The sequence below is a fragment of the Tachysurus fulvidraco genome, chromosome 21, assembly GCF_022655615.1.
Source record: "Tachysurus fulvidraco isolate hzauxx_2018 chromosome 21, HZAU_PFXX_2.0, whole genome shotgun sequence".
In the NCBI taxonomy this organism is placed as follows: Eukaryota; Metazoa; Chordata; class Actinopteri; order Siluriformes; family Bagridae; genus Tachysurus; species Tachysurus fulvidraco.
In genome coordinates, this window is record NC_062538.1 from 5,038,233 (window position 1) to 5,051,158 (window position 12,926).

The window sequence follows — 12,926 nt, forward strand, 5'->3', positions numbered from 1 at the left end:
AGAGGTCAGGTGACCACTCAAATCTAGAAATACTCCATGGACTTTTTTTGGTAAAAATGTGCTAGACCAACATTTAAAAGTAAAGCTATTGTATTTATTTATTTTTTTTATTTGACATGTTGTTTCTCATTTCACTCATTCTAGGTTGCATAATTATTATTATTATGCTTTATGTTAAAAATACTACATAATCAAATGGAATTGGTTAACGTATCTCGGGTGGACATGCTGATGGACGGACGCACAGACAGAAGGACAACCTGCAGACATAATGCCTTAATGTCAGTTACGTTAAGTGAAATATTTCACTTTTGGCTCTTTTCTATTTGTGGAAAGTTTTGTCTGAGTTTTGAAAGAAAAAAAAAAACAAGTTGTCTGCATAATGATGAGCAACGTTTATCTAATATGTCACCATCTTTAAATCATAGTTGCAACACACTTACATCATTGCTGCAGTGTAACAGAGCAACAAGAGAACATTTTTTTTTTTTTTTTACAAACTTTACCTCAGACGTTGATGCTTTTTGTCAGTAGTGCCTGACCGGCTAGAAAGGTACATGTTTCCCATTTTATTAAACATTGTTTTTTTTGTTGTTGTTGTTGAATTGCTGGCTATTGACAGCAGCACCTGTGTGTTATCTTTCAAAATCATTCAGCAGTATGCAGCCTGGAGTTCTGGATGTCACCATATTGACTGATGATGTGAAAAATCGCAGAGACAAACACTGCACTAGGAGATGAGAAAATCAGACTGTGGAGAAAGTCATGAATAATTCATACGTGTATTTGGACACATCCAATCTCAAGGCAACAAGTTCCTAAAACTAAAGACATCATGGATATTTTGAGAGGCACTTATAAATTTCTTCCTGCATTTTTAGTTGAAGTTTAGCTGACAGCGCTAAAAGTTGTATGTCCATGTCTGGTGAAACAAACACAGACAAAACCAAAATAATATGATAAAGTTTGTAGCTGAGTTGTCATACGTAGCTCTATAGCTAGCACAACATGTGGTGACTGAGCAGCCGATGGATAATCTGCTCGTTTTCCAGACTCAAATAATATATTTCACATCTCAAAGTCAAATAGTTGATTTAACATTATTTGATTTTCTTTTTTGTGGAGGAAGCAATTTTTTGTTTTTTTGTTAAAGCTAAGCTACTGCTTTAAAAACTATAAGCACATAAAATTCCTTTTGGACTAATTGCTAAGATCCTGAGTGCATTCTCAGTGTCCTGTTTTGCCTTAAGATGAATGCCCATTAGAATTTATTTTTATCTATTGTTATCTAGCTAGCCTTCATAAACTGCACGGGGGTTAGCTACTGTAGCATTACATGAAGTTAGTTCACCCAAATCATTAGCTTGCCAGGCTGTCTGAGCGATAAATAATGTATCTACTTGATTCCTTATAAAGTAAGGTTTTATACAGGTTTCGTTTCAACTGTCCATGAGCAACATCACTACTTCCACGTCCATCGTGTTGGTAATAAGTTTCTCTAAGCACTATTAATGTTGATTTTTTTACTCTGTTTCTCATCATTGATTTTATTTTTGCAAGCATTTTTGTTTATAGTAAAAGTATTGTGCTGAGCTCAGAGTTTCTGAGCTAAGTTTTCATCCAGATACAGCCAGAGATTGGGCAGAGTGAAGGTATAGTGGTCGGGAACGTGTATAAAAATAACTGACAGTATGTAAAAACAAGTGAGCAGTTTTAAAATTAATCTGTATCTTATCTAAATCTTGATCTAATTAATCTGAATCTGTATCTATCTTTATTTAATCTATCATTATAAAACAGTTTTAAATTGAAATTTCTTGCTTACAACCAGGACCACTTCTAGCCATTTATATGAGGGTGGGCTGGTACAAAAAATAGGTGGGCAATCAGCGGTAGTGGCCCAAACTCCTAATCCAGTTCACCCCATAAGTAATATTTACAAAATTAGAAAAAAATCTCATTTCAACTAAAATTGAAAAGTGATGAAAAACAACTTTGAATAGAACAGAACAGAATAGAAGCCTTTATTTTGTCATATAGCTACTGTATACACTGCAGTATATCCCAGCTTTGGAAGTTGGGGTCAGAGTGCAAGGTCAGCCATGATACAACACCCCTGGAGCAGTGAGGGTTATCAATACTTAACTTGATCTAGAACTAAATTTCATTCATTCATTCATTTTCTACCGCTTATCCGAACTACCTCGGGTCACGGGGAGCCTGTGCCTATCTCAGGCGTCATCGGGCATCAAGGCAGGATACACCCTGGACGGAGTGCCAACCCATCGCAGGGCACACGCACACTCTCATTCACTCACACACTACGGACAATTTTCCAGAGATGCCAATCAACCTACCATGCATGTCTTTGGACCGCGGGAGGAAACCGGAGTACCCGGAGGAAACCCCCGAGGCACGGGGAGAACATGCAAACTCCACACACACAAGGCAGAGGTGGGAATCGAACCCCCAACCCTGGAGGTGTGAGGCAAACGTGCTAACCACTAAGCCACCGTGCCCCCCTAGAACTAAATTTATCAATCCTATTTATTAAATTTAGCATATATTCAGAACATTACTGTGTATAAAGTATGTTTCTTTTTTCCCCACATCTTTAAAGAACTTAATAAGAAATTCTTCTTCTTCTTCTTCTTCTTCTTCTTCTTCTTCTTCTTCTTCTTCTTCTTCTTCTTCTTCTTTCTTTTTCTCATTTCTGACTGGGTGGGCAGCCTACAGCCAATAGACAAACCTGCCCACTGCAGCCACCAGCCCAGATTATAGCCCAAGAAAATGCCCCCCTTAAGCAGGTTCAGTAAGATATATGCATTGTGACATCAAATCCAAATGGCTGCTCACACAGTGAATAGCACCACATTCTTTTCTAATGTTAAATTAGTTTATTTGTAGTATGTGCTTTAGATCATTTAAAATACAGATAAAGTTGTTTTTTGTTAAAATATTAGAGTTATCAATCATGGTTGCCAGCTAGCCTGAAGCTAATACTACTACAGTAGCTGTCGTTGTTGTGCTACAATATCAATCCTAAATGTTGCATGAATATCTAAAATTCACCACATAACCGGTAGCCATTCAGGCCAGTTCCTGTAAAAGTGCACTTAAAGTAGATGTTTATGCACTTTACTTGCTCTAACAAGAGACACTTTTCTGAGGAGACTTCACACATAGAACTTCCTGAGGTGGGAAAGCAGGTTAATGACGACTTGCAAATTACCACTCAGATGACCATGAACACAAGAATCAATTTTCAGCAGTACTTTCAGAGCCTCACATTTAAATGTGGCTGAATCGTATAATTGTTCTCTAACATCTAGTGTTTTCCAGCACCTCTATTTAGCGAGCATGTCAAGTGAACACAAAGCCATATTTAGGAGTTTGCTCTAACTACATGAAGAGAATTACAAGCGTTGGATTTCAGATAGGAAATGTAATGAAAATTGAAAATGGAATATATTTGTAATGCTAACATTGCTGCTAATGTTGCTAACATTACTGCTAATGTTCACTCAGCCTGTGGATGTTTTGAATCATATTCAAATGCCATTAAATATCATTTTTAATCAATGTGGTAGTCCTAGAAGGCTCAGATGTTCCTCAGAGCTTTTCAGGTTGTTTATACTTTCTTTAGATGAACACTCTGTTCCCTCAGTATTATAAGCTTCTCTCAGACAGAGTTAAAAATGAACGAGAGATAGAACCTTATAATACTATAATAAGTTTGCAACACAATAAAGTATTGAAGATGCTAAAAATTATTTTGACCTTATTCAGGTATAAGTTTGGGAATGGGCTGCGACATTGTGAACTTGCTTTTTATTATTATTATTATTATTATTATTATTATTATTATTATTATTATTATTATTATTATTCTGCTGTTGTTTGTTGCTTATATTTCGTCAGTTCAGATGTTGCTTTAGCATTTATTTATTGCTAAATTTAGGCTAATACAATTATTATCTTAGACAGCAATGAACTCCTTTTAGCTAATTGTTAACTAATGTTAGCAAAATAAAGAAGCTGGTTTATACAGCTGGTTGTATTTCAGCTAAATGAACCAGCCGGATCACTTCTGCTTAGAGGAAACAATAAAATAGATGATTGCTTGGAAAGAAAAAGAGAATGAGGAAAGGACATCACTCAGTCACTCTAGTCACTCCAGTCACAGTCACTCCAGGACTTTCATTCCCACAAAAGAGTGCACACACTCACCAGGTACCGAGGTGCCGAGGGCCACAAACACCACAGCCGTGACCGTGTCCTTCAGGCCAATGGTGCAGCCAAAGTGGGAGGCCAGGTCTCCGGTGACGGCGGTCAACACGCCGATTAGCACGATGGACACAAAGAAGCAAGCCCAGCCGTTCCAGTACTCCGTGGGTGGAACAAACGCAAACAGAACCTTCCAGAAAACAGTCAGGAAGTGCATGATGTAATCAAAGCAAGAGGGCAAGCGCTCTTCACCACTCTCTTCTTCATCGTCATCACCTAGAGGGGGCAGCAACAGAGACAGATTATATAACGAGAATTGAGAGAAAGAAGAATACATGTAATGTTGGAAAGATGGGTTTTTGTTCCTAATGTTGATTTATTTTGATGTAATTCAGATTCTGCCATTTTATTCCACTATGATGTATGGTAAATTTAATATAACCCCAAATAAAAATTATACCACAGCATTTATTTATTTATTTATTTATTTATTTATTTATTTATTTGTTTGTTTGTTTGTTTATTATTTTTATTTGTTTTTGTATGTTCATTTATTTGTTTTGAATTTACTTGTTTTTATTTAAAATAACAACAACCTGTATGGACATAATCTAAGGCTAATAACGAAAAGTGTTTTTAAGATTTTCTGTTATATATTTGACATTTTACATGATGAATACAACTTGAAACTTGTATTAGGTTTGTATTGTGTATTAGGAAAATAATCCACTTCATGGTAGTACAGTAGCAGTAATGTCACTTTTCATTTCCCCAAATCTCGAAGTTGTGCTTATGTTTGTGTTTATATCTCAAACCCTCTGTGTTTCCAGCGTTGTGGTAATCATGCACTCATGTGTTGATAAGCAGATGTTCCTTTGGATTATCTGATATGAAGCAATTAAATACTGATGGGATAAATGCAAGGTGATCAGAAATGTGTGTGTGTGTGTGTGTGTGTGTGTGTGTGTGTGTGTGTGTGTCTGTGTCTGTGTCTGTGTCTGTGTCCTTACTAGGACAGGAATATCTACTTGATCTTGTGGGGACATTTATCTGGTCTCAGAAAATTAATGCCAAAGAAACTTAAACTTAAAAAGTGTGTGTGTGTGTGTGTGTGTGTGTGTGTATGTGTGTATGTGTGTATGTGTGTGTGTGTGTGTGTGTGTGTGTGTGTGTGTGTGTGTGTGTGTGTGTGTGTGTGTGTGTGTGACACTGACCTGCACTGACAGTGACAGCGCTGACAAACTGCTCTCGCCAGCTACTGCTGCCCACGACCAACGCAAGGTTAGTCTTTTTTATCAGCTTATCCACTGTGTTCTGAAACACACACACACACACACACACACACACACACACACACACACACACACACACACACACACACACACACACACACACACACAAAAGATAAACCCAGTTGTCTATGTGTCAGAGTAAAAGATTTATCTAACCTAAGTTACTCCAGGCAAAGAGAGAGAACACGGTCAAATTATTATCACAACAGTGAGGCTGCATGATGCCCCCAAAAAAATCCCCTTTCTCATTCTCATCCGCTGAGATCTAGTCTGCTATCACTGGTTTGTGTTTTATTTGTGTTATCCAGGAATCCATGACCCTATCTCACATCTCTCATAAATCCCATGAGCTCCACCACATTCACAGAGATGGTTTAAAGGGACAAATAAAAGCTGATTTAATTGAAAGCATCAACAAAGAAAACGTGACCTTCGAGGTTTGTGCACCAGATGTCCTCATGACGTTAAGACAATGGCAATTGTCCTCATATTCACATGGTCCATTAAACATTGTTGTTTTCCCATCTTTAAATGAAAACTATGAAACATTTTAAATATTTTTACAGACATTATAAGGGTGATTCACACAGTTTTAACTCTTTTTACCAGGATGCTGGCATTCTTGACTGAAATCAGACAGTTTCAATCAGTATGAACAAATCGATTCTTTTATTGCCGCAATTCTGATTTAAAACAAGTCAGGAATCTGTTGGCTTTCATTGTGAGATGTGTGTTTTTTCCTCGGTTGATAACCTTAAACAGAATTTTAGGGGTTAGTGATAACAGCTTCACATTTTAGCTGCTCGAGAATGTCTCTGAGAGCAGAAATGGGTTTGATATCACCATTTACTTTGAAGATAGGAACTACTGATCAGAAGGTTGTGAGCTCAAACACCAAGACCTCCAAGCTGCCTCTGCTGGGCCCTTGAGCAAGGTCCTTAACCCTCAATTGCTCAGCTGTATAATTGAGACTGTGTCGCTCTTTATAAGGGTGTCTGCCAAAAAGTGTGAATGTGAAATGTAATTTAAATGCATACATCGCCCTTAGTAGGCTAGATAAAAGCAGAAACACTTCTGAAACACTACAAATTCTTAAAGCTTAGTGTCTACTTTCATATAAGCTTCATATTCATAACCACTGTGGAGTGACACTGATATTTAGTGCCTTATTAATTTATTTAAAAACACAATGCAAAGATAAACCTGGACACACTAAAGTGAAATAAAATGGGTGAAATCCTCAGTCATAGATTCTGCATTATCCTGCGGATTCAGACTTTACAGAAGTTACCTTGAATTCGTAGGACTCTTCGATCACCACTTCCAGCTTGGTGTGCTCTCCCAGGCTCGGGCAGCCCATCTTGGCCACCTCTTCCTCCTCGATCCCTACTGCTGGCTTGTTGTCATTAGAATCTCCTGTTGGCAAAGACATGATGTAAACTTAATGATAATTACCACAATCTATCTCATTTTTGTCATTGTTAAGAACATGAATGTTACAGATTCAAGAGGTGTTTATTGCACAAAGAGTGAAGGTCACCAAGCATTTATTGTGCTATTTACTATGATCAATTACTTCAAACCAAAAAGAATTAAGCAGAGGATATGATTTACATGGGGAAAAGATAAGGCCAACCCAATGGGGGATGTAGTCGGTTAGTGTCTAAGTTGTTGGGCTACTGATTGGAAGGTTGTGAGTTCAAATCCCAGGTCCACCAAGCTGCCAATGCCAGGATTATGAGAAAGACCCTTAATTAGACAAGCTAATCTGCTCAGTTGTATAAAATGAGATAGAACTGTAAGTTGCTCTGGATAAGGGCATCTGCCAAAATGCTGTAAATGTATTCTTTTAAAATTTTCTAATTGTGTATTCATTAAGAAGAGATTCCTTGTCAAAACACTATCTTACTATAGGCGGAAATAAAGGAAATGAACCACCGTTCTTATTATTAGACCTTGTCATTTTTTTATGGAAACGTGTGCAGTAGTTCTTGCTCAGACAATCCAGAAATTTTCTCTTTATCATTCATTAGTCACTAGCTAAGACAAAATCACACACATAGACCCTTATTAAGATTTTTCTCATTGTGTATTCGTTTAAAAGAGATATTTCATTATTAATTACTTAGCATAATAATCATTGCATTCATTACTAGAAATAATAATAATAATAATAATAATAATAATAATAATAAGAAGAAGAAGAAGAAGAAGAAGAAGAAGAAGAAAAAGAAGAAGAAGAAGAAAAAGAAGAAGAAGAAGAAGAAGAAGATAATGAAGAGGAAGGAAACTATAATTGTTAAAAATATAGAAGAAGATTATAATTGACCAAAAAATAAATAAACAATAAATAATTAAATTAAATGACATATATTTACATGTCCTATATATTTATATGACTTATATGAATTATTATATATTATTAAATTAGATTATCTTATAAGAATATAATTACTAGATTAATTATAATAACGATTATTATTATTTATTTGTTTGTTTGTTTGTTTGTTTGTTTGTTTGTTTATTTATTTTTCTGTTTTATATACTGCTGCTCTGAAGTCACTACTGCAAGTAACCAGTTGCCAAATTACCAGGATGTATGAAATAAACACGAATATGACCATTTTTGCATTTAATAATTTATTTTTTAAACATGAACATTTTTGCATTTAATAATTTTTTTTTAATGGGAGCAAACAGTAGAAAAGACTTGACATATTCACCTAATCCCATCATCTAACGACTGGAACAGACTGTATGCACATCCTCCATATGTTAATTAGGTAAGGTGCATCCGTGTTCATTAACATGCATATTCTTGTAAGCTTATATACTGCACTACCACCCTACCCAACAATCTATCCCCTTCCCCACCACAAATATTCATCTCAGCTGCAGCAGTTAGTGCCTCTTTTTGTAAATATGCCCCTAAATTGTTTTAACAGCCTTCGACTTTCATAATCACCTCCTCATAATTAAGCGATGCTACAGAAATAGTTGAGTTAGCATTGAATTTTCTGTTCTTCACTGCAAATTATGTAGTGAGTAATAACAGAGAAAGAAATCTAAGTTTTAAAAAAAGACATCAAGAACATTGTTAATAGGTTCCTACAACAGCAGATTATTAAATGAGAGCAGGATAATTAATATGCAGGATGTAAGCGTTGTGGAGATAATGATCCAACATGTCCATGTGTTCTGAGACCAGTGATTGGCCTTACTGTTGGGACTCTTACACACACACTGAATATTCGTCAATCCATCTACTGTACGACTCAGGTTCAAATCCAATTTTTTTTTTATTTTAGAGCTAAAAGAGCAGAGAACGAGTCTGGTTTAAATCCTTCCTGTGTACTCAAGGGTTCAATTACTGTGTAATTTCAACCCTTGTAGAAGTCTGTATTACTAAAACACTGCTCTGTTTGAGAAAATCTGTACTCATTCACTTTATACTGGATTTACTGTACTCTTACCATCCGCTTCAGAATAAACGGATAGAGTCGAGCTGACAGAAAGGTTATGATTTCTCAAATAACCACTGTTTATAACCATGGGGAGCTGAAGAGTATCTCAGAAAGCAAAACTTTCACAAGACTGTCACGATATATAAAGAATGAATAGAAGGAAGAAAGGAAGTAAGGAAGGGAGGGAAAAAAGAAGGAAGGAAGGAACATAAAAAAGGAAAAATAAAAGGGAGAGGAAAAGGGAGAAGGAAGGAAGGAACGAACGAAAGGGAGAAAGAAGGATAGAGGAAGAAAGGGAGGAAAGAAAAAGGAAGGAAGGGAGGAAGGAAGGAAGGAAGGAAGGAAGGAAGGAAGGAAGGAAGGAGAAAAGGGAGAAGAAATAAAGGAATGAAAGAAAGGGAGAAAGAAGAATAGAGGAAGAAAGGGAGAAAAGAAAAAGGAAGGAAGGAAGGAAGGAAGGAAGGAAGGAAGGAAGGAAACATAAAAGGGAGAGGAAAAGGGAGAAGGAAGAAAGGAACAAACGAATGGGAGAAAGAAGGATAGAGGAAGACAGGGAGGAAAGAAAAAGAGTTCTTCCAATTAGCTTGACTTTCCTTGGCTTGGTGGCTCCTCCTACCTTCATACCTTGTAAATTGGCTGTAGACTGCCCACCCAATCAGAAATGAGAAATCATGCTTTTATTGTTTGTTATTTTTTCCTTTGTCTAAAATTAAAAAACTTTGATTGGGTGGGCAAGACCCAAATTTGGGTGAGCTAACCCCACCCTTGCCCACTGCTGAGATTTCCGTAGACAGTTTGAGTAATGTAATGAGAATCTTTTCCTTACCATGCTTCTGTCCTATCTCTAGAAGTATAGGCTCCCCCAGATGGATGGTGAAGGTCTTGTTCTTCTCGTACTCCTCATCATCGATAATCTTCACCTCAAGCATCTTCCTGTACAGGACAGAGACCAGAGTTCAGCCATGAGTGAGGCGTGGCAGGTTGTATGAGAAGAACATTCACTGGAGGCAATTTTTGGATTAAAATGTGATGACAAATTAACATACTTTATAAAAATATAAAGACTCGCTTCATTACTCAATTCTTTAAGGGTCAAATTAAAGAATGTTATGAGATTGTTGTAATTAATGTTTATTTACTTTCATTCTGAACTGTAAAAGCAAGAAGCCTTTTTTCCCTTTTTTATTTATTAGATGGTCAAAATGAGTTTTTGATAATATAATATAATATAATATATTTATGGATTTGCATGCATTCAATTTATATGGTAAACAGCTGTGTATGTAAAATCTTTTTAAAGATGATTTATTTTCCTAATAACTCATGGTAGAGACAGTATAATGTGGTGTTACATTATTGTTCAACTGAAACTCAAACAGGCAGCCCTGGGATGCAGAGGCAAGTGCTTAGGTTACTGTGTGTGTGTGTGTGTGTGTGTGTGTGTGTGTGTGTGTGTGTGTGTGTGTGTGTGTGTGTGTGTGTGTGTGTGTGTGTGTGTGTGTGTGTGTGTGTGTGTGTGTGTGTGTGTGTGTGTGTGTGTGTGTGTGAAATGAAGGAAAGAATGAAGGAAGGTACTGTAGGTAGGAAGAAAGGAAAGAAAGGAAAGAAAGAAGGAAAGAAAAAATAACAAAAGGAAGAATGGAAAGAAGGAATGATGAAAGGAAGGAAAGAAAAAAGAACAAAATTGAGAATGGAAAGAAGGAAGGAAGGAAGGAAGGAAGGAAGGAAGGAAGGAAGGAAGGAAGGAAAAGGAGATACAAGGGATTAAAGAAGGAAATTAAATGAAGATGGAAGGAAAAAAGGAAAGGAAGAAGGAAAAGATGGAAGGAAGGATATATGAAATCTGAAAAGGAAAGGAAGGGGAAAAAAGTAAGCAGTTACTGAGATGCATGCATGAATATGTATGACATTGTAAGACATGTGAGTAACTGTTCTCTCTACAGCCCCATTACTGAGCAGACTCTACTGCAGGAGATGGGGCTGCTTTAGTCAGGGGCAAGCTGCACATTTGTTCTCTCAGGTGGAGAATATTAACCTGCTAGAGTGTAACATGTAGCTTCCTTTGACTGGCATATGTGAAGGCAGTCTGACTTAGAGTCGAACAACAAGATGCAATCAATCACACTCTGAAGAAGTGCTTAACGATTTGGATAAAATATCATTGTGATTATTTGGGGGGAAAAAATATACTTTCTCTACTTATTTCTGTCAAAAACTAAAAATAGATAGATTTGGAAGAGTTTTTGTTTTCTGTAGAACAATCTCTTGGACAAGTTTCAGTGTAGTTACAAGGCTAGGCATTTCGCCAGTTCTATCCCCCTGCCTGCCTCTTTAGCTGGGGGGAACTCATATTTTTACATTCCTCATTCTGTTTTTCTTGTCACCTTCATCAGTGAGCATGGTTACACAGAAAAGGTGTCTAAAAGTAGGGTTGTAATGAGGTGGGAAAACACACTGAATTGGTGCACAAGGGCACACACTCATTCACATCTAAGGGCGACTTGGCAAAGCAAACACATCTACTGGTGTGTTTTTCAAAGGTGTGAGGAAACTGGAGAGCTGGATGGAGCATATGCTGTCACAAGGAGAACATAACACAAACACTACACACTGGAGCTGATGATGTAACAAGACATTCTGAAGCTGTGAGGATGCAACTCTGTGCCGTCCTTTTAACGAAGAAGAAAGGAAGTGAAAGAGGAAGTGGATTAGGAGGAAGGAAGGAAGAGAGAATGAAAGAAAAATGAAAGAATAAAAGGAAGGAAGGAAAGAAAAGAAAAGAGAAAATAAAAGAAAGGATGGCTGGAAGGAAGGAAGGAAGGAGGGAAGGAGGAAGAAAAAGGGAGAACAAGGAAGAAAAAAAGGATTGGAGGAGGAAATGTAACTCTCGGAGGATCAAAGCACTTTCATTACTGATCTTTTTTAATTGGTTTCATTTCATAATCTGAACTTTGAGTCCAAAATATTTCTGTAGCAAAGAAAATCTGAGGAAAGAATTGCACACACCATCTGTACACAACAGACAGAGAGGGAGGAGGAGAAATAAAGTGCAGATGACACGGAGACTTTACTCAACTGTGTAACCGGTTAATGCAGAACATTTTCCCCAGCATTCAGAGATTGACATTAGGCTTCATTTCCTGAGCTGACGCTTGGCCCTGGGTAATTTTCTAGTGCATTAACAATGTGCTTCCCCTAACAGTAAAGCAGGTACGGTCTAATTACAGCCTCCTCATTAAAGTCCATTAGCACAAATGCATCAGCACAGTAAAGGGAACTTCACCGTAGCTAATGCAGCGATGCCTAGCCAACATGACCTTATGAGAAATATCATACTTGTGTGCCATGATTACATTCATACAAGTGAAATCCTATGAACACCAACCTCTAATTTTAATCCTTCAATATTTTTATATGACTTAATTCATGTGAACTTTTACAACTAGCATTGTGCATGACAAAATTGAGAATTTTCATCTGTTCTGTTTTTATGACAAATTCTGAGTCATATGTGGTTCTTTCACAAACTTTTACAACAAAGTTGGAAAAACACAGTTGTCTAGAAAGTCATTGCATGCTGTATCATTAAGATTTCCATTCAGTGTACAAAAGCATAAAAGCTTCATGAAGACAAAGCTTGCAATTTTTGGTATAGTAGAACTCGAGAGTCCTGAACTCAACCCCACTGAACATCTCTTAGATGCACTGAACATGACAGCTATGAACCAGACCTCCTCGCTCGACATCGCTGCCTGATCTCACTAATGCTGTTGTGGCTGAACGAACACAAATCCCTCAGCCAAGCTCCAAAATCTAGTGGCAAGCCTTCCCTAAGGACTAGAGGTTATTACAGCAGTACAAGGGGAACAGCTCCATATTAATGGCTGTGGGTTTGGAAAGCTACTTCAGTACTCTGGGATCCATGAACTTTTAAACATATAAT

The 12,926-nt window shown here is 37.1% G+C and overlaps 1 protein-coding gene and 1 long non-coding RNA gene across 5 annotated transcripts in view; one reads left to right on the forward strand and one right to left on the reverse strand.

Moving 5' to 3' along the window:
- Positions 1–2,260, forward strand: part of LOC113662093 — a 2,428-nt gene extending 168 nt beyond the window's left edge. The window contains exons 1-3 of one of the 2 annotated variants that reach the window (XR_003445182.2): positions 1–281; positions 429–553; positions 657–2,260. The exon at positions 1–281 is cut by the window's left edge and continues 168 nt beyond it. This is a non-coding gene — a long non-coding RNA (uncharacterized LOC113662093). The remainder of the gene's footprint in view (positions 282–428; positions 554–656) is intronic. The other variant, XR_003445183.2, reaches the window with a different exon arrangement.
- The window catches only part of slc8a4a (solute carrier family 8 member 4a), a 71,674-nt gene that overhangs the window by 1,638 nt on the left and 57,110 nt on the right, over positions 1–12,926 (reverse strand). For all 3 annotated transcript variants that reach the window (XM_027176729.2, XM_047805666.1, XM_047805665.1), the window contains 4 exons: positions 9,810–9,916; positions 6,811–6,935; positions 5,442–5,541; positions 4,231–4,503 (listed from right to left, as the gene is read on the reverse strand). In XM_027176729.2, coding sequence (XP_027032530.2) covers positions 4,231–4,503; positions 5,442–5,541; positions 6,811–6,935; positions 9,810–9,916 — 605 coding nt within the window. The remainder of the gene's footprint in view (positions 1–4,230; positions 4,504–5,441; positions 5,542–6,810; positions 6,936–9,809; positions 9,917–12,926) is intronic.